Here is a 27,737-nt window from a genome sequence, read left to right as displayed (position 1 = left end):
ATTTTCAACATTTATATCACTTATATTTTCAACAATATTTTTTATATGAAAATCCAGAAAAACATAAAATTGGCTATAAGTCGGTAAATAGTGATCCAAATGGAAAAAGGACGATCATCTGTGATCACTTATATTTTCAATCAAAAATTTGTTTTTTATATGAAAATCTAGAAAAACATAAAATTGACTATAAGTCGGTAAATAATGGTCCAAATGGAAAAAGGACGATTATCTGTGATCACTTATATTTTCAAACAAAAATCGATTTTTTATATGAAAATCTAGTAAAACATATAATAGGCTATAAGTCGGTAAATAGTGGTCCAAATGGAAAAAGGACGATCATCTGTGATCACTTATATTTTCAACCTAAAATCGATTTTTTATATGAATACCAAGTAAAACATAAAATTGGCTATAAGTCGGTAAATAGTGGCCTAAATGGAAAAAGGACGATCATCTGTGATCACTTATATTTCCAACCAAAAATCGATTTTTTATATGAAAATCTAGTAAAACATAAAATTGGCTATAAGTCGGTAAATAGTGGTCCAAATGGAAAAAGGACGATCATCTGTGATCACTTATATTTTCAACCAAAAATCGATTTTTTATATGAAAATCTAGTAAAACATAAAATTGGCTATAAGTCGGTAAATAGTGGCCTAAATGGAAAAAGGACGATCATTTATATTTTTATATGAAAATCTAGTAAAACATAAAATTGGCTATAAGTCGGTAAATTGTGGTCCAAATGGAAAAAGGACGATCATCTGTGATCACTTATATTTTCAACCTAAAATCGATTTTTTATATGAAAATCTAGTAAAACATAAAATTGGCTATAAGTCGGTAAATAGTGGCCTAAATGGAAAAAGGACGATCATCTGTGATCACTTATATTTCCAACCAAAAATCGATTTTTTATATGAAAATCTAGTAAAACATAAAATTGGCTATAAGTCGGTAAATAGTGGTCCAAATGGAAAAAGGACGATCATCTGTGAAAGTCGATTTTTTATATGAAAATCTAGTATAACATATAATAGGCTATAAGTCGGTAAAAAGTGGTCCAAATGGAAAAAGGACGATCATCTGTGATCACTTATATTTCCAACCAAAAATCGATTTTTTATATGAAAATCTAGTATAACATATAATACTATAAGTCGGTAAATAGTGGTCCAAAAGGAAAAAGGACGATCATCTGTGAAAGTCGATTTTTTATATGAAAATCTAGTAAAACATAAAATTGGCTATAAGTCGGTAAATAGTGGCCTAAATGGAAAAAGGACGATCATCTGTGATCATTTATATTTTCAACCAAAAATCGATTTTTATATGAAAATCCAGAAAAACTTAAAATTGGCTATAAATCGGTAAATAGTGGTCCAAATGGAAAAACGACGATCATCTGTGATCACTTATATTTTCAACACTTATATCACTTATATTTTCAACAATATTTTTTATATGAAAATCCAGAAAAACATAAAATTGGCTATAAGTCGGTAAATAGTGGTCCAAATGGAAAAAGGACGATCAAAGGATGTGATCACTTAATTTTCAACAAAACTCGATGTTTTTATATGGAAATCTAGTAAAACATAAAATTGGCTATAAATCGGTAAATAGTGGTCCAAATGGAAAAAGGACGATCATCTGTGATCACTTATATTTTCAACCAAAAATCGATTTTTTATATGGAAATCTAGTAAAACATAAAATTGGCTATAAATCGGTAAATAGTGGTGCAAATGGAAAAAGGACGATCATCTGTGATCACTTATATTTTCAACAAAAAATCGATTTTTTATATGAAAATCCAGAAAAACATAAAATTGGCTATAAGTCGGTAAATAGTGATCCAAAAGGAAAAAGGACGATCATCTGTGATCACTTAATTTTCAACAAAACTCGATGTTTTTATATGGAAATCTAATAAAACATAAAATTGGCTATAAGTCGGTAAATAGTGGTCCAAATGGAAAAAGCACGATCATCTGTGATCACCTATATTTTCAAACAAAAATCGATTTTTTATATGGAAATCTAGTAAAACATAAAATTGGCTATAAATCGGTAAATAGTGATCCAAATGGAAAAAGGACGATCATCTGTGATATTTTCAACCAAAAATCTATTTTTTATATGAAAATCTAGTAAAACATAAAATTGGCTATAAGTCGGTAAATAGTGGTCCAAATGAAAAAAGGACGATCATCTGTGATCACTTATATTACCATCCAAAAATCGATTTTTTATATGAAAATCCAGAAAAACATAAAATTGGCTATAAGTCGGTAAATAGTGGTCCAAATGGAAAAAGGACGATCATCTGTGATCACCTATATTTTCAACCAAAAATTATTTTTTTATATGAAAATCCAGAAAAACTTAAAATTGGTTATAAATCGGTAAATAGTGGTCCAAATGGAAAAAGGACGATCATCTGTGATCACTTATATTTTCAACAAAACTCGATGTTTTTATATGGAAATCTAGTAAAACATAAAATTGGCTATAAATCGGTAAATAGTGGTCCAAATGGAAAAAGGACGATTATCTGCGATCACCAGGGCAACCAAAAATATGCTCTAAAAAAAGTGTTTTATGCGCATAAAATATGCACTTATAAACGAAAAATATGTTCTTAAAATAAAAAAATATGCACTTAAAAATAGTTGGTTATTGTTTGGTTTCAAAATTTCATTAAAAAAATATATATGAAGTAAATAAAATATTGAGCTGATTAATTAAAATTGTTTATTATAGGATTAAATTTCATTGTACTGTCTTTGCACTACATGAAAATAGTTTGATTCAATTAATTTTATTATAGTTAGCAGTAAAATACTGTCTTTTTTCTTAAGTTTTAAATGTTCAAACTAAATCTTTGTTTTAGATTTCCGTAGAGTTGATTTGTGTCATCTTTTAAACGTCCTTATATTTCAAACATTGTTTTTGTAAGTAGTGGCATAATATTTTACTTGCTCAATCCATGTGCCCCATGTTCCGGATAAATTTCTCGAAATATTTCTATTCTACATAAAGCTTTAAAAATCACTTTTATATCATTTCAATATGATTAAAAGACTCTATGGAGAACGTGTGTAAGTTGTTGGTAAAAATTGCAATCGATTTTTTTTTTAATTCGGCTTCCAAAATTTAAATAGAATTATAAAAAAGCCTTACAATAGTGGAATGATTTTAATAATTGTGTGAAACTAAGCTCATTTAAGTCAACGAAAATTCATTTAAGATAAGTCTATTATGGATACTCTAATTTTTTTCTTTAAGTAGCCTAGTAGCCTAGTAGTAAAATATAGAAATAAAAAATTACAATACAAACAATAAAATTGTATTAAGAAAACAAACTAATGAAAAAAAGAAAGTATGCAATAAAAATATGCAGTTATGAGTCAAATATGCAAAAATATGGTATAAAACGCAAAATATGCTAAAATATGCAGTAAAGAGCCAAATATGCAAAGATATGCACTAACAAATCGATGCCAAAATTCTTAAGATTGTCTGAAACGGATAAATAACTAACTCATATGTTTATACGACGCACAGCAAAAAATATAATATTGCATAATTTTGGTTGCCCTGGTGATCACTTATATTTTCAACAAAAAATCGATTTTTTATATGAAAATCCAGAAAAACATAAAATTGGCTATAAGTCGGTAAATAGTGATCCAAATGGAAAAAGGACGATCATCTGTGATCACTTAATTTTCAACAAAACTCGATGTTTTTATATGGAAATCTAATAAAACATAAAATTGGCTATAAGTCGGTAAATAGTGGTCCAAATGGAAAAAGCACGATCATCTGTGATCGCCTATATTTTCAAACAAAAATCGATTTTTTATATGGAAATCTAGTAAAACATAAAATTGGCTATAAATCGGTAAATAGTGATCCAAATGGAAAAAGGACGATCGATCATCTGTGATATTTTCAACCAAAAATCTATTTTTTATATGGAAATCTAATAAAACATAAAATTGGCTATAAATCGGTAAATAGTGGTCCAAATGGAAAAAAGGCGTTCATCTGTGATCACTTATATTTTCAAACAAAAATCGATTTTTTATATGAAAATTAAGTAAAACATAAAATTGGCTATAAATCGGTAAATAGTGGTCCAAATGAAAAAAGGACGATCATCTGTGATCAGTTATATTATCATCCAAAAATCGATTTTTTATATGAAAATCCAGAAAAATAGTGGTCCAAATGGAAAAAGGACGATCATCTGTGATCACCTATATTTTCAAACAAAAATTAATTTTTTATATGAAAATCCAGAAAAACTTAAAATTGGCTATAAATCGGTAAATAGTGGTCCAAATGAAAAAAGGACGATCGTCTGTGATCACCTATATTTGCAACCAAAAATAGATTTTTTAGATGAAAACTAATTAAAACATAAAATTGGCTATAAGTCGGTAAATAGTGGTCCAAATTGAAAAATGACGATCATCTGTGATCACTTATATTTTCAACAAAAATCGATTTTTTATATGAAAATAAGTAAAACATAAAATTGGCTATAAGTCGGTAAATAGTGGTCCAAATGGAAAAAGGGCGATCATCTTTCATCACTTATATTTTCAACCAAAAATTGATTTTTTATATGAAAATGAAAAAAAAAACATAAAATTGGCTATAAGTCGGTAAATAGTGGTCCAAATGCAAATAGGACGATTATCTGAGATCACCTATATTTTAAACCAAAACTCGATTTTTTATATAAAAGTGCAGAAAAACATAAAATTGGCTAAAAGTCGGTAAATACTGGTCCAAATGATAAAAGGGCGATAAACTGTGATCACTTATATTTTCCACCGAAACTCGATTTTTTATATGAAAATCCAGAATAATATAAAGTTGGCTATAAGTCGGTAATTAGTGGTCCAAATGGAAAAAGGACGATCATAAAATTGGCTATAAGTCGGTATAAAATTGGCTATAAGTCGGTAAATAATGATCCAAATGGAAAAAGGACGATCATCTCTGATCACTTATATTTTCAACCAAAACTCGATTTTTTATATGAAAATTAAGTAAAACATAAAAGTGGCTATAAGTCGGTAAATAGTGGTCCAAATGGAAAAAGAACGATCATCTGTAATTACTCATATTTTCATCCAAAAATCGATTTTTTATATGAAAATCAAGTAAAACATAAAATTGGCTATAAATCGGTAAATAGTGGTCCAAATGGAAAAAGGCGATCATCTGTGATCACTTATATTTTCAACAAAAATTGATTTTTTATATGAAAATTAAGTAAAACATAAAAGTGGCTATAAGTCGGTAAATGGTGGTCCAAATGGAAAAAGGACGATCATCTGTAATTACTTATATTTTCATCCAAAAATCGATTTTTTATATGAAAATCAAGTAAAACATAAAATTGGCTATAAATCGGTAAATAGTGGTCCAAATGGAAAAAGGCGATCATCTGTGATCACTTATATTTTCAACAAAAATTGATTTTTTATATGAAAATTAAGTAAAACATAAAAGTGGCTATAAGTCGGTAAATAGTGGTCCAAATGGAAAAAAGGGCGATCATCGATTTTTTATATGAAAATGCAAAAAAAAACATAAAATTGGCTTTAATTCGGTAAATAGTGGTTCAAATAGAAAAAGGAAGATAATCTGTGATCTCTTATAATGTTTATGAAGTCAATACAACAATACAATGATATTAACAAATGTACAAGAGATATCATACCTGTGGCTCATGTAGTCATATTTCGAGACATATGCGTTGCGCCCAATGAAGAAGATTTCTATAAACACTCACTTTTTCACTAATATGTATCAGCAACCACTTTTTAATATAAAAGGCCATAAAGCTTTAATGCTTTTTTATATTTAATAAATTGCAAAACATACTAATTAATATATGTTATAATAAATGGATTTAATTTTTTTCCATTTTTTCATTTCACTAGACACAATGTGGCTGCTCCTTCTTACAACTCTTAACACTTAAACACAACCGTTTCTCTGTTTTTATCATAATGATTTTATATCAAATACTTTATCTAATTAACAATTAATCAACTTATCCGAGTTATTTTAATATTATTTCAATTTGTTCTTAAGTTTTCCACAATTTAGCAAAATTCTAACTAATAGAAATTTAAAACTTAAACACAATAGAATCTCTTTATTTATCATATCGATTTCATAGCAAACACTTTATTTATCCAATTAACCATATAAAATACAGTATTTATCCGTGTTATTTTAATATTTTTTGGATTTTTTCTTAAATTTTCCACAATTTAACAAAATTCTAACTAATACATGCCATTTGCAAGATGAACTGAAAGGAAATGTCAAAAAGTAGGCAGAGGAAACCGCCAATTGTATGCAAATATTGTAATAGATTAAAACAAACTTTTTTGTGTGAGCAGCTAAGTTCTGCGGCAGAATTATAAAAGCAGCAAGATCAATTACAAATTGTTTTGTTTACATACAATAATAATGAGAAAAAAGTAACGGCATTTTATTAACGATAAAAATAAACGTTAAATTGATTAAATATATAGATTTTTTAGTATTTAATTCTAAAACTAGTGATTCTTTTTCTATAATAAGTAGTACTCGTAGTTTCTATGATGAATTTTTGATATTTTTTTTAATTGCAGACGTTTTATTGAAAGTATATTTATATTTTTGTTTTAATTAGAGTATGAAGTAAAGTTCTAAGTGTAGTCTGTTGCATATCTTATAAAAATTTTAAATAAGCATTTTTTAAGGGATATTATTGCAGTTTTGGCGGAAACTAAAATTAAGACTTCCTAATTTTGAGATTTTTGGCAATTACTCGAATATAAATTTATTCTGGTTCAAGTTCATTAGTTTTATGATTACTCTGTATTAATTTAAAAAATAGCTTCTTGGAATGCATTCTCCACCCTGTCAGGGCGTCCTCAACAAAAATACCAATAATAAATTTGTAATAACAAGAACAATACACACAGGAGATTGTCCCGAACTAGTGAATTTACCTACCATTTAGGCTGACAACTAGTTACGTGGCTAATTATTTTAACGCGTTTATGTCATAAGCAGAGAGTCAATTAACCCATTTTGGATTACAATGAGACTGTCCGATAGCTAGTCCAAAGTAGTCAACGCATTGGATTCACATGCCGGTTACATAGAGTCTGGTTACTGTTTACTTCAACAGCTACATAACTGGACATCTCATAAACATAAACTACAAAGTGTACATTCGTGTCAAATGACCCAAAAATACATAAATTGGAGTCATCCAAGTAAACAGACATTAGTTAACATTTTGTCTATTAGGGATACATTGACTACTTGCTTAACTGCTGGGTTATGAAACATGTCAATAAATATGAATTTATTTCAAATAATGTTGAGTTAAATAGATGATATTTACAGCAGACCTTGGACATGTAAGATTTCTGAGGAGTCCCTTGGCAGGATAGAAAGAAAATACATTCCTATTTGCGAATCTTTGACAAATAAAGGTAAAATATTTAAATACGTAAAGGTAACTTCGTATATATATTGCAAAACGATAATTATTCTGTCTAATCGAATTACTAAGTAACCCTCCAGTTTAAAACACCTTTTCACCTTATGATTTAAAAAAAATAACAAAATGCTTTTAATTTTCACTTATCAAAGTGTCATTTATTTTGCGCTCATTTGTCTAACTTACTTTAACCTACTTTTAAATATGCAACACCTTATAAATTAAATAATTAATCAATCCACTTATTAACAATATATTGTAATGAAAAACAATTTCAATACAACTCTATACCTTAATGTACAATTTCTTCATTATTTGCTTTGGAAGTGGTTGTTTGTTTTTCCTGCTTAACTTTATCCACATAAATATTTAAAATCGCTTCAATGCCCGGATACAATACAAAATTCGTTGTACGTATTTTCTTATCAATTAAGTACGATGTCACTGAATCGGTATTAAATGCCAAATCTAATGCATCATTATGCGTTACCTTGTCAATATGACTGCGTGGTATTTTAATGCAACAATTTTCAAAACCATTAACTTTAATGGCTAAATCCAATTGATAATGCTGATCGATTTCCGGCCACATTTGTGACAGAACATCTTCATCCCACTGCAATTCAGGAGCGCTACTGTTTAAACGATTTTGTGCTGAGGCAAACTTAGACCATAATTCTGATGCAAAATGTGGTGCCATAGGTGCTAACATAATAAGTTGTGCGGCCAAGGCACGTTCGTAATGTTTGCCATAACGTATTATATGTTTAGGAGTACGCTGTGTTAAAGATACAAACACAATTAACTTAAATTTTATTGTGTATTTTTAAATTACTTACTCTTAGGGAATTTGTAAGTCCCTGCATTTTAGAAATGGCCACACTAAGTTGATGCGTGTGTCTGTAGTTAAATGTGGCGCCTTTAACATAGAAATTTCTAGCATCGAATAATTTTTCATCTTCGGCCTGAAATTCGCTAGAGTTGACATCAATTTGCAATTCATCCAAGGAGGAACGCAGTTCACAGAATTCATTCACTGTCAGCCACAAGCGTTTTTGCCAATTGAGAATACCAGGGAATGCTGAAATTTAAGTAGAAAATATATTGTAGGGTTAAAAAAATTTGTATTTGTTGTTCTGTAGAATTTGATCAAAATTTTGAATAACAATTCTATCTCACTCCATAGGTGGCATAGATGTATTTATTCTATGCCAGATTCTATCATTTATTGAGAACAAGCAATTGATCGCTTCAGTTTAATATAAAACGCTAAATACTTACTTGCACTTGACCAATTTCTATGAGACGTCGGCGCCACATCAGCTAATATTATCAGTCTTGTTGTATCGGTACCATATTCCTTGAACATATCTCCAGGATCGACACCATTCATTTTAGATTTTGACATTTTCTCCCATGTCATTACTACCGCATCTTTGGTACCCTTAAGTACTGCTTGATTTTTCTTAGCATTTACAATATCCACTTCATCTTCTTGCACATAACGGCCACTGCCTTTAACGCGAAAAGATCTGCCCATGACCATACCCTGCACCAGCAAACGTGAAAACGGTTCCGAACTTGGCACCAGGCCTTGAGAATGAAGAAAATGATTCATAAAACGAGCGTAATATAAATGCAAAACGGCATGCTCTTTGCCGCCAATATACAAATCGACTGGCATAGATTCTGCTATAATATTTTTGTCAAAGATCTCTTTTGTGTTGGCGGGATCCAAGTAGCGTAAATAATACCAGGAACTGTCAACAAAGGTATCCATTGTGTCCGATTCTCTAAGTGCATTGGGATTATTACACTTGGGACAGGAACATTTTAACGATTCATCGCGATTTTTTTCAAGCAGCAATTTTTCAGGCAATACTACGGGAAGTTCTTCGTCTGGCACTGGCACTACACCACATTTGTCACAGTGGATCATGGGTATGGGGGTACCCCAATATCTTTGTCGTGATATTAGCCAGTCCTGCAATTTGGAAGATACCTTATATCCACCAATTTTTAATCTTTGTGCAGCCTCCAATACTTCCTTTCTTAACAACTCTTTATTATGGTCCACTGCATTATACTCCTCATCGGCAAAGAACGAAAGACTTAGGGACTCTTGAAGTTCTTTGTCTTCTTCCCTAAAACTAGGTGCGGCCAAATAAACATCGCATTTGTTGGCAAAGGCGGGCACATCACTGAAAATAACGGGCATTATAGTGCCAGTAAAAGGATTTTCTATAGTCATATTGAAAGCTTTGTCCTTGGCTTTAGCCAAGAAATGATTTGTTTTCACGACCACAAAAGCATTAGGATCCTTAAGATATTCTGGATGTTGAGTCCATACCCTCAATGAACTAGCTTCGGAGGTGAACAGTTGAAAGCCATAACCATCACATTCTCCTATCCAATGTCTTTGTAGATTTATAATATCCCTCCAATCTCTTAGTGTAGGATCATCCAAACCCTCTAACAGCTGTTGGGCAAATGCTGTAGTTTTTATGAACCATTGTTTAAGCAATTTCTTTTCCACTTTAGCTCCCGAACGCCAAGAGCAACCATTTGCATCCACCTGTTCATCGGCCAACACAGTTTTATCAATCGGATCCCAATTCACTAAAGCCTCATTCTGATAAGCCAAACCTTCTTTATGCAGCATCAGGAACAATTTTTGAGTCCACTTGTAGTACGAAGGACTGCATGTTGACAGCTCATGTTTCCAATCAAATGAGCAACCTAAATCTTCCAATTGCTGTTTCATTTGTTGAATATTTTTCTCAGTCCAGTCTTTGGGTGCTATACCCCTTTGTATGGCAGCATTTTCCGCCGGCAGGCCAAAAGCATCCCAGCCAATGGGTTGGAAGACATTTAGACCGCACATGCGTTGAAAACGCGCCACTGTATCACTTATAGTGTACACTCTCACATGGCCCATGTGCAAATTTCCCGAGGGATAGGGAAACATTGACAAGACATAGAATTTCTTATCCAACTTGTTGTAATTGAATTTTCCTTCATTTAATGTACTGCTCCAATGCTTTTCAATTTTATGTTTCATATCATTGGTCAATTCCAAATCCTGCAGAGAAAATAAATACATTTAGACGTTGCATCATCCTGGCATATTGTTGTACACTTACTTTTAGCTCTGTACAACTTTGTCTCAACCATCTTCTTTGGCAAATTTTCCCAGCTTGTTGCAGCCAACGTGACTTAAGTAAAATCAGCATTTTTTTTAACTTTTAAGTTAGAAATTTCAAGGAAAATTATTCTTTTTTTCAACTAAAATACTACATTAACCACCTCCGGCGGCGTTTATAACAAAACCGAACAGCTGATGCTTTCTCTTTGCTACAGCTGTTTTACTGTTGCTTTTGTAATAGAATAAGGGGAAACAAGGTTGCCAAGTCATGAATAAGCAAAATTCGATTATTGCTTTTGCTATAAAAACTGTACATCAGTAGAGAATTTAAGCCAAATGGCTTAAATTCTTAATTAATTATAGAGAAAGGTTTAGTTATTTGGTTAAATGTCAGTGATAAATCATAATCATCGGATTCTCAATAACAAATCTCATTTATTTCACTTTTGCATTTTGACTGTAAATTCTGTAAACTAAAATTATATTGCATTTAAAAAAATGTTCTTTATTTTTGCAAAAAAGTCTTTACTGAATTTTTAATTCTTCAAATGCGAATATCTCGTAAGCTAAAGAAGATAATATGTATAAATGTAGCTTTTGTAGATCACTTTTAGTATATTCCATATAACTTTCAAATCAAAAACAAAAATTTGCCATCATTTTGAATTTTGATTATTTTTGAGTCTTGTGACTCGGCTCCCCCTTGGTATTTTAAATTCAAAAACTAATCACAACTACAACTGCCACATAGCCATTGTAAATTTTAAAATCGGACTATCCTTTTAGAATGAACAGATTTATTTCCACTTTGTTTAGTTCTTCCACTGTGTGAATGAATTCTGTCAATCTTTCATTAATGTCAACTTTCAGGCCGTCTATTAAAAATATTCAGACATATTTGCAAAACATGTTTAATATTTAAAAAAAACGTTCCATTTTAAATTTGGCATGAATTTGTATTAAAATTTTATTTATAGTATTATTTAAATTTTACAAAATCAATATACATTTTTGCTTCAAAATTATAAAAATTTTATAAAGAATAAGAAAGATTGTTGTAAAACTGTCTAAAGTCTGAAAAGAAAATATTTTATATAATTAAAAATATTATTGCACATTGTAAGCTTTCAGCACTACATATTTATTTTTACAATATAAAGATTTTATTTATTCACTTATTAGTTTCGTAGTAAAAAGCCAAATATAGATATAAAATTATTTATGAATTATTGATACCAGTTTAATACGTTTAGTTGCTATAATTATTTTCCTTATTATTCCTAATAATCTATTACAATTTTATATTATGTTAATGCAACTCTGTACCCAACTAAAATATAATGCTGCCATATCTTTATTTTCATTTGCCATTATTACAGGAAATTTTTATTGCATATATTGAGATAATGTTTTTAATAAAACAACAACCTTTATATATATTTTATAACTCGTTTTATATGCAAAATTTTAAATTAGTTATAGTTTAATTCATCAAATACTATAAGTTACTAAATGTATAAAGAAAATTTTAAAAACATGTGTGAACGATTTCCCCGTACACTCAATAGAAATCTACTGAAATCAAGGTGGCATCAACATTTCATATTTTTTGCACAGTCGATTGAATTTTCACATAAAGTGCGGACGTAATCAATCGACGCTCCGTGAAAAAATTTTGCAAACAAAGAAAACTGATACTAAATTCATTTCAAATACACAAAAACATCATAAATATAGTGAAAGTATAAGTGTTTCCTTATGGGTGATTCTTTGGAAAATCCCGACACTTCGGTGGAGGCAGTACAAAATGTTACCATAGTGGATTATGGAGCTTTCGCTAATTACATACGCAAAGCTGTTACCATTCTTTTGCCGGAGGAAGATGTTGTTCCACCGGCATTGAATTTAGCCCTGGAGGATCTGGATAATCAGGAAAGGATTAAAAAATTCTTGTCGGATCCCCAAGTGCAAGCTTTGTACATACAAAGAAATTGCTTAAAAGGTTAGTATGTATTGAAGAAAAATTCTAACGGGACTTGGGATGAATCAAAGGTTACGCCCATAAATCGATGCAATTGTTAGAAATGGAGCTTATATTTGGTTTTATATTAATAATTTATGTAAACAAAATGCAATTCCAAAAAATGTTTCATTTATATTATAATTTTTTCATTTTTGCTATACATATTTCATTTTTCAATCTTCTAATTGGAAAAAATCAATCTTAGTTTTTTTTCTCATTTTGCTGAAAAAATTGACGTCATTTTAATTTTGATGACTCATGTTCATCTATTACTTTGAAATATAAATTTTGTTCTAGTACAATTTTGTCGGCAAGTCAAAACCGGTATAAATAAAAGACAGCTGTTAATTTGTTTGTAAACAAATGCTTGTTATTTATATTCTTTTACATTTTTTTTTGCATTGTTATCAAACTACACGTTTTTTTGTTGTTTATAAACAAATCATAACATGTGTGCTGATAATAGCTATGACGTCACTGTGTATGGTCTATATGACCTGTCCTATACATTAATAAATCTATTTATATTTAGTGCAAATAGAATACGTAATACAGTGTATGGAAATAAGAAAATATTAACCAATTTGTTTTTTTAATTTAGAAATGCTGTATTCCTATTATGTATTAGATTTACATGTTTAAATTATAATTAGTACAAAATAAGAGCCTATTTATATTGGCTTTTCGTGCGATAAATTGCAGCAACTTGTTTGTTCGTGAGGAAGAAGTGTAGAGTATCAAAAGGGGTAGGAAATGTTGCACTATGTCGCATGACTTTTCATGTTTTGCTTTTGAATTGTTGTTAATTGTCAAAAGTTATTATGAAAAGGCACAATTTTATGGATGCAATCGTGAAATGGGCTTTGAAGCAATTTAAAATAAAATTGCTGCGCTTAATCCCCAATATAAATAGGCTCTAAAAAATATCTTTTGTATTTATATTTACCTAGTAAAATTCTATAAAATATTTTGGGGTGAATTATATACCTACAATTTTACATCTCCTTTAATATGCGTGAACTATGTACCTACCACTCAGTTGTTTAGAAACTTTTTATATTGGAAATTTCACATAGTCACTGCTGAGTTATTTCTGAGTTGATTTGTATTTACATGATGTAATAAATAAGGTGAGAGCGTTTCGACAACAAACACAATCACCCTTGTCGTGGTTGGCGTAAATTTCATACGCCTACGACAGTTTCGTACTAGATTAAAGAAACAGTTTTCATTTTATCTTTAATATAGTACGAAACAAGGGTGAATATTTCTTGCTGACAAGTGCATAGGTTCTGTCAAAATTGAATTTATCAAATAAACAATAAACTAATTTTATTTTGGCATCTCTTAGATTTTTTAATGGGTTGTTTATTTTTTAAGTTCAATTTTATTGATACCCACCTGATTATTTTGTATCTTTTTGTTATTATTTTTATTAAAGTTGATTTTAGCAAAATTTTGCTTCAAAATGTTTTTCAGAATTAAAGAGATTTTAATTTTTGTTAGAATTTTTAAATTTATTATTTTTTATGTCAACACATAATGTAAATAATCTTTGACAAAACCGTTACCAATGTAAACACAAAGCTTTTGTTATTTTTGCATATTAACTAAAAAGCGGCCGTTAAATTTTAATTATATTTGAAAAAGAACAACGTGCTTTATCCAAATTTCATTACCAGCCCAATTATGAACAAAAATTCCCCTGGAGTTTTCTCCCTTTTCTCATTTTTCCTATTCAAATTCAATGGGAAAAAACTCCCGCGAAATTTTTTATTCATAATTGGGCTGTATATGAAATGTTTTTATTCACATTTTCATTGTTGATTTCACCTTACTTAGTGCATCCTGCTACTAACCTAAAAAGTAAATGTAAATTTGTTGAATTTTTTGAATTTTTCTGAATTCATTTTTTGATATGTCGTAGCGGAAATTTTTTTCCCATGCCAAAAGCTATCGAAAAATCAAATCGATGGTATAATATCGAAATTTTTTTGTCAAAATCGGCCCACCCTTACATAGCTACATACATTAAATCGTCCCCTTAATAAAACAATAGTGTATAATTTTTTTGTCATTTCGAAATACTTGAGTTTAAAATTTTTGTGTCTACTAACCCACTTTGTGGAAGTAGAATTTCTGCAAATTTTGACGACATATAGAATTAGTTATGTAAATTCTTATTGTGTAATATAAAAAATAATGTATGTATATGCTTATACACTATTGTTTTATTGAGGGGACGAAATGCAAATGGACGGAACTACACAAACATTTAAAATCTATTTTTTTATTCGTTTTATCCATAATTGGGGGTAGTGCACTAAATGTTGATTGAAATAATCATTTCACTATCACTCACTAAAATTGCAAACAAATTAGTTTGCACTATTTTTTATCAGCTTTAGTGATAATGCTTATTTCTTAACTAGCTCTAAAAAAATAGTGATAATTTTTTAACTATCACTAAACGAAGATTTAGTGCAAAAATCTGCACTACAATTAATTAGTGTAAAATTTTAACCTGCAATCAAAAAAAGGCTGCATTATCTACTATCACTAAATTTTCAAAAATGAGTAGTCATGAAATTGTTGAATCCAATTTCGAAAAATAAAAATTTTAAATATTTTTTGTTATTTTTAATGAAATATTAGTCTTAAGTTTTAAAATAGTGCACAGAAATAAACTTAAACCATTTTGAACTTAAAAATTTAGTGCACAATTTGAAGTTGCACTCATATTAGAGCAGAAAAAAAAGTTGCAATAAACTGATGATTGCATTTTTTTTAAATCAACTAATTTAATTTTGAGTGCAAAATTTTTTAACTCACTATCACTAATGTTTAGTGAGGCTGCTAATTTTCAACTCAGCACTAAATATGAACAAAATTATTGCACTAAAACGCGACTTTATTAAAGAAATTCAAAGGGACGCAACTACAAGTGCATGTATTTCAGCTTTTATGGTAAATGATATTCTGAAATCTTATATTTTTTTTAAATTTTGATAATTCTGGTGGAAAATGTAGACTTGATCGAAGCTGTCTGTATTGCACTTAAACCCAATAAAAAAGTATAGGAGGATGTTGAAAACCCCGACAGCTATTTCACAAAAACAGTAGTTTTTTATTAAAAAAAAAACATTATTTTCACTAAAAACCGTTTTTTATTTCACCAAAAACCTTTTTTTTCACCTGAAGTAAATTTTTAAAAATCTAAATACTTCAAAAAATATTTATTGCAAGCAATACAACTTTTATAATGAATCATGAATGGAGATCATTCATTCCTAAGTCCTCTCTTTATTGCAAATAATTCATTATCATTACACTCTGCTACCTCCTATTCTATAAAACAACACTCATTTGCTGTTTTATAATTCTGCATTATTTCTATAACAATAAAATAAATATTCTCCTACCCCCGTTCGAGATGTATGAGCGTATGCAAAATATGTGCTTAATTAATAATAAAACTGACGAAAAAAAACTCTCTTCCGTGTTTGTTTCGACATCAAAAAAAGCTTTTTATTAGCTTTTTAAATCATTTTTGTTTTGTACTTGAAATAAAATATCGAATGACCTTGAATAATTATCATACTTTATACAGTAGAAGCGCACTGAAAACAGTGACATTGAATTGAAGGTTGTCGTTTGCGATTCAATGCCATCACATTGAATGCGAAGGTTAAAATATTGTAGGGAGTAATGGACTGAAATTACCTTCATAATCAAGGTGAGAACCTTGAGTGTGAACGAATGAAATGTGTGAATTTGTATTGTGAAGGTTGTTGTCGAGGACATGAGTTGTATGTTTTTAGACGTAGACTGACTATTGGTTGTGTGCTTACCTTGATAATGAAAATGTGTTAAGAATATATAGATCAAGGTTATTAATATTTATTCGTTTTATTTTTTCGTAAATTGTTGTATTCTAAACGAAGTAAACTTGTTTTTGTTTTGCTTTTAAATGAATATGTTTATTCTATTATTTTCTTGCAGAAGACGAAAATGAACAACCCGCTGAAGGCGAGGAAGAAAAAGAGTTCGTCAACTATCAAATCAGCAACGATGTTCATTTCACCAACAGCCGTATGGCATCGTTGGCCTGCATCAAACGTGGTGCTGTCATAGAAGCTGACAAGTCCATACATTCCCAATTGCGACTTATTAACTTTTCGGATGGTTCGCCTTATGAGACTTTGCATGCTTTCATTAGCAAATCATTGGCACCCTATTTCAAATCGTATGTCAAAGAATCCGGAAGAGCCGATCGTGATGGCGATAAGATGGCTCCTTCCGTTGAGAAGAAATTGGCTGAACTTGAAATGGGTCTTTTGCATTTGCAACAAAACATTGACATACCCGAAATAACTTTAACTGCCCATGCCATGGTAAATTCAGTTATACGCAAGTGTTCCGATGAGAATCGTAAAGCTAAAGTGGGAGACTTTGGCGATAAAGTAGAAGACTCATCGTTTTTGAATCAACTGCAGAATGGTGTAAATCGTTGGATTAAGGAAATCAAAAAGGTTACCAAATTGGATCGTGATCCTTCTTCGGGTACTGCTCTGCAGGTTAGATTTTCTTACACATAGATACATAATCAATTGTTTATAATTTAAATTATGTTTGATTTTAGGAAATTTCCTTTTGGTTGAATTTGGAAAGGGCTCTTTATCGCATCCAGGAGAAACGTGAGAGTCCTGAGGTAGCTTTGACCTTGGATATTTTGAAGCATGGCAAGCGTTTCCATGCCACCGTGTCGTTTGATACTGACACCGGCCTTAAGCAGGCTCTGGCCATGGTGGCTGATTATAATCCTTTAATGAAAGATTTCCCCATTAATGATTTACTCTCAGCCACAGAATTGGAGAAAATTAGACCTGCTGTCCAGCAGATTTTCTCTCACTTGCGTAAAGTTCGTAATACCAAGTATCCCATACAACGTTGCCTTAAACTTATTGAGGCTATTTCCCGTGACTTGTCTCAACAATTGTTGAAGGTTTTGGGTACTCGTCGCCTAATGCATATTCCCTTCGATGAATTCGAACGTGTCATGAATCAATGTTTCGAAATCTTTAGCTGCTGGGATGATGAGTACGATAAACTGCAAGGACTCTTGCGTGATATTGTTAAGAAGAAGCGTGATGAGCATTTGAAAATGGTATGGCGTGTTTCGCCAGCCCACAAGAAGTTGCAAACACGCATGGAACATATGCGCAAATTCCGCAGACAACATGAACAATTGCGCACTGTAATCTTGCGTGTATTGCGCCCAACTAAACAGCAACAACAAATTGAAAATGCCATTGAGGCCAAACAACCTTATAGCTTGGAAGCTGATGATGCCAATGCAATTGAAGAAGTCAATTTGGCTTATGAAAATGTCAAAGAAGTAGATTGCTTAGACATTACGAAAGAGGGTTCAGAAGCTTGGGAAGCTGCTGTAAAGCGCTATGAGGAACGTATTGATCGTGTGGAAACACGCATCACTGCCCATCTACGTGATCAGCTAGGAACAGCTAAGAATGCCAATGAAATGTTCCGTATTTTCTCAAGATTCAATGCTCTGTTTGTGAGACCTCATATTCGGGGAGCTATACGTGAATATCAAACTCAACTTATACAGAGAGTCAAGGATGATATTGAGGCTTTACATGAAAAATTCAAGGTAAATAATCGTTAGGCGGTAATACTTATTACTATACTTATTAATAAATATAACAAATACGAATGAATTTTACATTAAAATTATTTCTATAGGTCCAATATCCTCAATCAAAAAGTTGTCGCTTATCTACCGTACGCGATTTGCCTCCGGTGGCCGGCTCCATTATATGGGCTCGTCAAATAAATAACCAACTAACCATGTACTTAAAACGTGTCGAAGATGTTTTGGGCAAGGGCTGGGAATCACACATTGAGGGACAAAAACTTAAAGCCGATGGTGATAGCTTCCGTGCTAAACTCAATATCGATGAAGTATTCCAGGAATGGGCTCGTAAAGTACAAGAACGTAACTTTGGCAGCACCGGTCGTATATTCACCATTGATTCGGCCCGTTCACGTTCGGGCAAAGGTAATATCTTAAAGTTGCGCGTTAACTTTTTGCCCGAAATTATAACATTGTCCAAGGAAGTGAGAAATATTAAGAATTTAAGTTTTAGGTAAGTTATTTCAGTAATAATCCGTTTTCATGTTAATATTGTTTAATTTCTGTAGATTTGTCGAGGTATTGGAATTTAACTTATGTTTTTTTTTTTCTTTATACAATTTTAGAGTACCCTTGACAATTGTTAACAAGGCCCATCAGGCTAATCAAATTTATCCTTATGCCATTTCCTTGATCGAAAGTGTACGCACTTATGAACGTACTTTGGAAAAGGTAAGTTTTATTTTTATTATTATTTTTGCAATTTTTGCAAGCAGAAACAAAGCTTAAGCAAAATACATTTAATTAGAAATTAAATTTTAAAGAACTTTGAAAGAAAAACCATGTTATTTATATCAAGGAAATTTAAAATTTGGAAGAAATAAGCGGTTTTTTTAATTTATAAAAATTCGTTTCTTTTTAAGAAATTTGAGTTAACTTTTTGTTATATCAGCATTTTTTGTTATATGAACAGGGATTGGTATTTTCATAGATGAGACGGATACTCAGGTGTCAAATAGACTTGGAGGTCTTAAAAGCCTTGAAATTCATATTAAAAACATATTTTTGTTATCGACAGACATTCCGATGCACATAGCTAGATCGTCTTTAAGTTTCATAAGGACTCAAAATATATATAAGTTGTGGGGTCTACAATCAATATTCGACGAATGGTGTTGGGTATAAAACTTTCCTTAATGAAATTATACCTGATTGAAGTGCGTAATATGCGTATGCAACATTCAGAAAATTATGTTTTCTCTAAAAACTTCTGAAATATGCAAAAACTAATTTTTCAAAAGGCTTGCAATTTTTTAAAAATTCTGCCATTGGAAAAGTTTCTGAAAAAATTGGTAAACAACTTTATGCAGTCATGGTCTTTTACTTGTATCAGGGCATACTTAGAAAGGTGACTGTGATGAAACAGCTGATTATTTTTTTTATTCAGTTTGAATTGTCAATTCACTTGTGGTTGTTGTGGCTAAAAATACAACAACCCAAAAGCAAAAACAACAACAGGCAACTTTGACAGTTCACCTACTTTTTAACAAAAACAAAGTACATGTTGTTTTTGTATTGTTGTAGTGATGCAGTCACCTTTCTAAGTGTGCCCTGACTTGTATCTTAGCCATTTGTGGGCCCATTACCCCGATTTTCAATATAATATACCATAACTGATATATTGATATACCAATCCTATGTGAGGGTTGATTTCAACAGAAAGACATCGCTATACAATTTTAATGTAAAAGATTTTGTTGATTTTTTTTATTCGGCTTTCAAAAACCAATATTTTAAAACAATTCGTTAACAAAATTAAGATTGTTTTTATTATTTTTTTGGTAAATATAAAATAAAAAAAGGTTTATTACTTGCTTAATATTTGTTTCTGCAATCCATTTACTTTTTATTCAAACTTTTATATACCTTAAACATTATAACCACACTTTTTTTAAGTTAAACAAATACCTTCTAATTATTTTTCAAATATATCACATAATTTTGATTTTTGTTATACTAAGGGTATTATTATTCATTTAAAAAAATGAAGAATTACACTCTGATTTTTTTAAACTTTTAGACAACAAACATAAAGAAAAAAATTGGAAAAGTGGAATTTTTTTCTTTGTGTTTGTTGTCTAAAAGTTTAAAAAAACCAAAGTATAATTTTCCATTTTTTTTAAATGAATACCCTCATTATTTTAAGATTTTTTAATTTCAAATTTTAATAATCAAAAAAAGTAAACGCATGCACCTTATCTAAAAGGTCAGCAGCATAAAAAGCTTTAGTATTTATAATTTTGACACAATTTTACAATTTTTACTCGTACAAATATACCTTCAGCAGTATTCACAAATGTTTATTAAAGTTAATAAAAAATGTTTGCCAAATAAATTGTGTATGGTCATTTTACATTTATTAACTTTTATAATTTTTTGTGTTTAAAGCAGTTTATTTTTAATTTAAATTTAGTTTTCGTAATAAAACAATATTCATGCATATACATACATATTTTTACCCTTATCTCACCCACCTTCTCAAAACCTACAAACAAATATCATTATCCTTTTTTACTTACATGCAGCTAAATAATAGGAGTTTAGCACAAAATTCTGTCTTCAAGGTAGTAATTGAAAACGAAAACAAAAATGGTTTATTATCATGATTTTATATTTTAATTTCTTATCAAAACCAAAATTATTATTAGAGTAGAAGTTTTTAATTTTACTTTAATAAAAATTATTAAAAAAAAATCCATAAAAAAGCATGCTTTTGTCTAAAGGCACTTAAAAGTAGTAATTGCTAAACATTTTTATTGAATTTAATTGAGATGTGTTATGAGATTATTTTTAAATTTATTTATTTAATAAATTAGATTGAAGATCGTGCCAGTATTGTGCCCTTGGTAGCTGGTTTGCGCAAGGATGTTTTGAATTTAGTTTCTGAGGGTATTGGTTTGGTATGGGAGTCTTATAAATTGGATCCATATGTATTACGTTTGTCGGAATGCGTTACCCAGTTCCAAGAAAAGGTAAGTTGAGGGGAAATATTATTTAAGACTACTTTTTTAATATATTTGTTTGTGTAAAGGTTGAAGATCTTTTGGTGGTTGAGGAACAATTGGATGTTGATGTACGCTCTTTGGAAACTTGTCCTTATAGTGCTGCCACTTTTGTAGAGATTTTGTCTAAAATACAACATGCTGTTGACGATTTATCTCTACGCCAATACTCCAATTTAAGTGTCTGGGTAACACGTCTCGATGAAGAGGTGGAGAAAAAACTAGCTATGCGTTTACAGGCCGGTATACAAGCCTGGACTGAAGCCTTAACTGGCAATAAAAAAGAAGTCGATCTTTCTATGGACACTGATGCTCCAGTTCAGCCTACTCACAAGCTAGGCGGAGAGCCACAAATCCAAAATGCTGTTCACGAAATACGCATTACCAATCAACAAATGTATTTGTATCCTTCCATAGAGGAGGCCAGATTCCAAATTATGCAACAATTGTTTGCCTGGCAAGCTATTGTTACATCCCAAGTGCGTTTGCAAAGCTCTCGTTATCAAGTGGGTTTGGATAAGCCTGTATCGCAAACTTATCGCAATCTGTTGACAAAATTGCCGGAAAATAAAATATTGGAAAATGCCTACGATGCCATTGAGAGTAAAATTGGTGAGGTACGTAACTATGTCGATGAATGGCTGCGTTATCAATCTTTGTGGGATCTGCAAGCCGATACTTTATATGGCCGTTTGGGCGAAGACGTCAACTTATGGATCAAATGTTTGAACGATATTAAGAAATCCAGAACTACATTTGATACATCGGATACCAGACGGGCTTACGGTCCCATTGTTATTGATTATGCCAAGGTACAAGCTAAAGTCACCTTGAAGTATGACTCCTGGCATAAGGAGGCCTTGGGCAAATTCGGCACCCTATTGGGTAATGAAATGTCGACATTCCACACTAAGGTATCCAAGTCTAGAACTGATTTGGAAATGCAAAGCATTGGTAAGTTTGAAAGATGTTTAAAAGAAATTAAAATTATAATAATTTCAATTTACAGAGGCTGCCAGCACTACAGACGCCGTCAGTTTCATTACTTATGTGCAATCTCTCAAAAAGGAAATGTTGGTCTGGGACAAACAGGTCGAGGTGTTCCGTGAGGCTCAGCGCATTTTGGAACGTCAACGTTTCCAATTCCCCAACAATTGGTTGCATGTCGACAACATCGAAGGTGAATGGTCGGCCTTCAATGAAATCATTAAACGCAAAGACACTGCAATACAAACTCAAGTGGCCAGCTTGCAAGCCAAAATCGTGGCCGAAGACAAAGCAGTGGAAACTCGCACTATTGATTTCCTTAAAGATTGGGAAGATAATAAACCAACTGGTGGCAAAATACGCCCTGATGATGCTCTTCAACAATTGCAAATGTTCGAGAGTAAATATTCTCGTTTGAAGGAGGAACGCGACAATGTGGCCAAGGCTAAGGAAGCTTTGGAATTGCAAGAATCTGCTGTGCCCAATAATAGCTCAGAACGCATGAATGTGGCTTTGGAAGAATTACAAGATTTGCGTGGCGTTTGGAGTGAGTTGTCCAAAGTTTGGACTCAAATTGATGAAACTCGGTAAGTTTCAACATAATATTCTGTTTGAAAAAATTGTCTAACATTGTCTTTCAATGTTCCGCCTCTTATTATTTACTTTATTTCAGTGAAAAACCTTGGTTATCCGTACAACCACGTAAATTGCGTCAACAGTTGGAGGCTTTAATGTCCCAACTCAAAGAGTTGCCCGCTCGTTTACGTATGTACGAGTCATATGAGTATGTTAAGAAATTAATTCAAAGTTACATCAAGGTTAACATGTTGATTGTTGAACTCAAATCCGATGCTCTCAAAGAACGTCACTGGAAACAATTGACTAAAGAGTTGCGTGTTAACTGGGTCATTTCCGATCTAACTCTAGGTCAGGTTTGGGATGTTAATTTGCAAAAGAATGAGAATATTGTAAAGGATATAATGCGTGTTGCTCAGGGTGAAATGGCCTTGGAGGAGTTCTTGAAACAAGTCAGAGATACCTGGCAAAGTTATGAATTGGATTTGATTAATTATCAAAATAAATGTCGCATTATACGTGGCTGGGATGATTTGTTCAATAAGGTGAAGGAACACATTAACTCGGTGGCTGCCATGAAATTGTCACCTTTCTACAAGGTCTTCGAAGAGGAAACAATCACCTGGGAAGAGAAATTGAATCGCATTAATGCTCTCTTTGATGTTTGGATTGATGTACAACGTAGATGGGTTTATTTGGAGGGCATATTCTCGGGCAGTGCTGACATTAAGTCTTTATTGCCTCAGGAAACTTCTAGATTCCATAGTATTAGCTCAGAATTTTTGGGTCTCATGAAGAAGGTGGCCAAGTCCCCTAAAGTAATGGACGTTTTGAATATACCGGCTGTACAGAGATCTCTCGAACGTTTAGCTGATCTTTTGGGTAAAATTCAAAAGGCTTTGGGTGAATATTTGGAACGTGAACGTACTTCCTTCCCACGTTTCTACTTTGTGGGCGATGAAGATCTTTTGGAGATTATTGGCAACAGTAAAAATATTGCCCGTTTACAAAAGCATTTCAAGAAAATGTTTGCCGGCATTACTGCCATTCTGCTGAATGAAGACAATACAGTTATTTTGGGTATTTCATCACGCGAGGGAGAAGAAGTTAAATTCATGAATCCCGTCTCCACTGTGGAGCACCCTAAAATCAATGAATGGCTGTCAATGGTGGAGAAACAAATGCGTTTCACTTTGGCTTCTTTGTTGGCTCAAGCTGTCCAGGATATCAAGCAATTCCGTGAAGGACAAATTGAACCCCAAAAATATATGGAATGGTGTGACAAATATCAAGCTCAAATCGTGGTTTTAGCCGCTCAGATTCTCTGGTCCGAAGATGTAGAAGCTGGTTTACAACAGGCCTCTGAGGCCAATAGCACCAAACCATTGCAACGTGTTTTAGGCACTGTGGAATCCACACTCAATGTATTGGCTGATTCGGTATTGCAAGAACAACCAGCTTTGCGCAGAAAGAAATTAGAACATTTGGTACGTTTTGTTAAAGAGTCGTATTTTTGGAAAGTAATATATTAATAAAATTGATTTTAGATCAATGAATTTGTACACAAACGTACGGTAACTAGACGTTTGATTACCAATGGCGTCACCAGCCCCAAATCCTTCCAATGGTTATGTGAAATGAGATTCTATTTTGATCCCCGACAAACCGAGGTAATTACCATTGTTTTGTTCATTTGATTTTAGGTTTGATTTTATATTATCTTTTTATATAGGTTTTACAACAACTTACCATTCACATGGCTAATGCTCGCTTCTTCTATGGCTTTGAGTATTTGGGCGTACAGGATCGTTTGGTCCAAACTCCTTTAACCGATCGTTGCTATTTGACAATGACTCAAGCCTTGGAATCACGTTTGGGTGGTTCGCCGTTCGGTCCCGCTGGTACGGGTAAAACAGAATCCGTTAAAGCTTTGGGCAATCAATTGGGTCGCTTTGTGTTGGTCTTCAATTGTGACGAAACATTTGATTTCCAAGCAATGGGTCGTATCTTCGTGGGTCTTTGTCAAGTAGGCGCTTGGGGTTGTTTCGATGAATTCAATCGTTTGGAGGAACGAATGCTTTCCGCCTGTTCCCAGCAAATTCAAACTATACAGGAGGCATTGAAATACGAAATGGACTCAAATAAGGAGAGCATAACTGTGGAATTGGTGGGCAAACAAGTGCGTGTCTCAACCGATATGGCTATATTCATTACCATGAATCCTGGCTATGCTGGCCGTTCCAATTTGCCCGACAACTTGAAGAAACTCTTCCGTTCTTTGGCCATGACCAAACCTGATCGTCAACTTATTGCTGAAGTTATGTTGTTCTCGCAAGGTTTCCGTTCGGCCGAAAAGTTGGCCTGCAAGATTGTGCCCTTCTTTAAGTTGTGTGACGAACAGTTGTCCAACCAATCTCACTACGATTTTGGTTTGCGTGCCTTGAAATCAGTGCTCATTTCAGCTGGTAATGTCAAACGTGATCGCATTATGAAAATTAAGGAGACTCTAAGAGCTCGTGGCGAAGAAAACATCGATGAGGCCCAAGTAGCTGAAAATCTACCGGAACAAGAAATTCTCATACAGTCTGTATGTGAGACCATGGTGCCCAAATTGGTGGCTGAAGATATACCTCTATTGTTCTCTCTCTTGAGTGATGTCTTCCCCAACATTGGTTACACCAGAGCTGAAATGAAGGGCTTGAAAGAGGAAATCCGTAAAGTCTGCCAAGAGGATTATTTGGTATGTGGTGAAGGTGATGAACAGGGAGCCGCTTGGATGGAAAAAGTAAGTTTCTCTTTTTATTCAAATGGTAAAGTTGGTAAGAACTTTTGCCATTTACTGTTTAGACATTTTTTGTAACCGTTTTTCAATTTAAACAATTTGTTTTTTATTAAATTTCTTCCTTATTAATTTCAAATTTCTCTTAAAATCATTAAAAAAACAAACTTACACAAAACTAAATGAAAACCTGTAAAAATTATTAACAAATTTGTATATACATAAATGAAAACAGGGATTTGGTGAAACTTGGGTTGATAAAGTAAGAAATTTTCTAAGCTTTTGCTTTGCACTTACAACAGACAAGTTTAAAGAAGGTTTAAAATAAACTAACAATACAATTCGTTAAAAACCACCTTTTAAACTTGTTAAAAACGCTGTTTATTTAGTGTTTATTGCGTTCTATACCCTTAAAATAATTATATTAACTTTATCCAAATACTTGTTGTATTTAGGTTTTACAACTTTATCAAATCTCCCGTCTCAATCATGGCCTTATGATGGTGGGTCCCTCCGGTTCGGGCAAATCTACCGCCTGGCGTACTTTACTCAAGGCTCTTGAACGTTTCGAGGGCATGGAGGGTGTGGCTCATGTCATTGATCCCAAGGCCATTTCGAAGGAAGCTTTATATGGTGTTTTGGATCCAAATACTCGTGAGTGGACTGACGGTTTGTTCACTCATGTCTTGCGTAAAATCATCGATAATGTTCGCGGTGAAATCAATAAACGTCAATGGATCATCTTCGATGGTGATGTCGATCCTGAGTGGGTTGAAAATTTGAATTCTGTGTTGGATGACAACAAGCTGTTAACCCTTCCCAATGGTGAACGTTTGTCATTACCTCCAAATGTACGCATTATGTTTGAGGTACAGGACTTGAAATACGCCACTTTGGCTACTGTATCTCGTTGTGGTATGGTTTGGTTCTCCGAAGATGTTCTTTCGACCGAAATGATCTTTGAAAATTACTTGTCACGTTTGCGTTCAATACCCTTGGAGGATAACGATGACGATTTTGTGGGCATTGTTAAGCCGGTTAAGGATAAGGAAGACGAAGTCTCGCCTTCATTGCAGGTACAACGTGATATTGCGTTGTTGTTGCAACCCTTCTTCTCGGCCGATGGCATTGTGGTGCGCAGTTTGGAATATGCCATGGATCAAGAGCACATTATGGACTTTACACGTCTGCGGGCATTGAGTTCTTTGTTCTCAATGTTGAATCAAGCTGCAAGGTAATGAAATTATAAAATATTTAGTAGTTTAACACTTTAACTGGAAATACATAAACGTTATTTTTTAATAATATTTAATATTACTTTTGTTTTTTAAATAGAAATGTCTTGAATTACAACTCCACCCATCCCGATTTCCCTTGCTCGGCAGATCAACTAGAACATTATATACCCAAGGCCTTGGTTTACTCAGTACTTTGGTCGTTTGCTGGTGATGCTAAACTTAAAGTACGCACTGATTTGGGTGATTTTGTACGTAGTGTTACAACCGTACCACTGCCAGGATCAAGTGGTGTTCCAATTATAGATTTTGAAGTCAGCATGAATGGTGAATGGGTACCCTGGTCCAATAAGGTTCCCGTTATTGAGGTGGAAACTCATAAAGTGGCTTCGCCCGATATTGTGGTACCTACATTGGATACCGTACGTCACGAATCTTTGCTGTACACCTGGTTGGCTGAACATAAACCTTTGGGTAAGTTCAAAATAATATGAAAAAAACTAAAAACAAGAGTGTAAATTTTTTAAATACCCTGTACAAAGTATACTTGATAAATTTAAAAAAAAAAAATTTGGTGAAAAAAATTTTGGTAAAAACAAAGGTTTGTAAAAAAATTGTAATCCCGCTATAGTCGGAACGATAATGGGTCAAAATCTGGAAAAAATATTTTTTAGCTGGACTTTTTTCCATGTAATTTTTTAACAAACATTGTTTTCATCAAAACTTTTTGT

At 32.3% G+C, this 27,737-nt stretch overlaps 2 protein-coding genes across 4 annotated transcripts in view; one reads left to right on the top strand and one right to left on the bottom strand.

Annotated features, from left to right (window-relative positions):
* Nucleotides 1-7,673: 7,673 nt before the first annotated feature.
* Nucleotides 7,674-10,842, bottom strand: LeuRS-m (Leucyl-tRNA synthetase, mitochondrial). The gene is made up of 4 exons (XM_065505068.1): nucleotides 10,687-10,842; nucleotides 8,825-10,625; nucleotides 8,383-8,624; nucleotides 7,674-8,321 (listed from the first exon to the last, which is right to left on the bottom strand). The coding sequence occupies exons 1-4, from the start codon at nucleotides 10,774-10,776 to the stop codon at nucleotides 7,836-7,838; spliced, it is 2,619 nt and encodes an 872-aa protein (XP_065361140.1). The 5' UTR covers nucleotides 10,777-10,842; the 3' UTR covers nucleotides 7,674-7,835.
* A 1,498-nt stretch (nucleotides 10,843-12,340) lies between these two features.
* LOC135955950 (dynein heavy chain, cytoplasmic) overlaps nucleotides 12,341-27,737 on the top strand; it is a 28,904-nt gene continuing 13,507 nt past the window's right edge. For 2 of the 3 annotated variants that reach the window (XM_065506381.1, XM_065506382.1), the window contains exons 1-13: nucleotides 12,341-12,690; nucleotides 16,714-17,288; nucleotides 17,354-18,385; nucleotides 18,478-18,881; nucleotides 18,994-19,099; nucleotides 21,244-21,399; nucleotides 21,459-22,383; nucleotides 22,439-23,003; nucleotides 23,090-24,479; nucleotides 24,540-24,662; nucleotides 24,725-25,777; nucleotides 26,227-27,005; nucleotides 27,107-27,480. In XM_065506381.1, the coding sequence (XP_065362453.1) occupies nucleotides 12,447-12,690; nucleotides 16,714-17,288; nucleotides 17,354-18,385; nucleotides 18,478-18,881; nucleotides 18,994-19,099; nucleotides 21,244-21,399; nucleotides 21,459-22,383; nucleotides 22,439-23,003; nucleotides 23,090-24,479; nucleotides 24,540-24,662; nucleotides 24,725-25,777; nucleotides 26,227-27,005; nucleotides 27,107-27,480 (7,726 nt within the window). In that variant the 5' untranslated portion in view covers nucleotides 12,341-12,446. The remainder of the gene's footprint in view (nucleotides 12,691-16,713; nucleotides 17,289-17,353; nucleotides 18,386-18,477; nucleotides 18,882-18,993; nucleotides 19,100-21,243; nucleotides 21,400-21,458; nucleotides 22,384-22,438; nucleotides 23,004-23,089; nucleotides 24,480-24,539; nucleotides 24,663-24,724; nucleotides 25,778-26,226; nucleotides 27,006-27,106; nucleotides 27,481-27,737) is intronic. The other variant, XM_065506383.1, reaches the window with a different exon arrangement.

Source organism: Calliphora vicina, chromosome 3 (assembly GCF_958450345.1).
Source record: "Calliphora vicina chromosome 3, idCalVici1.1, whole genome shotgun sequence".
In the NCBI taxonomy this organism is placed as follows: domain Eukaryota; kingdom Metazoa; phylum Arthropoda; class Insecta; order Diptera; family Calliphoridae; genus Calliphora; species Calliphora vicina.
The sequence above is the reverse complement of the archived record's forward strand: the minus strand, read 5'-3'. Positions and strand labels throughout refer to the sequence as shown.

Coding starts and splice junctions, on each gene's coding strand:
- LeuRS-m (XM_065505068.1), bottom strand. CDS start 10,776: ATGCTGATTTTACTTAAGTCACGTTGGCTGCAACAAGCTGGGAAAATT. Junction 10,626..10,686: donor AAAGTTGTACAGAGCTAAAA/GTAAGTGTACAA, acceptor TTTTCTCTGCAG/GATTTGGAATTGACCAATGA. Junction 8,625..8,824: donor TAGAAATTGGTCAAGTGCAA/GTAAGTATTTAG, acceptor CTTAAATTTCAG/CATTCCCTGGTATTCTCAAT.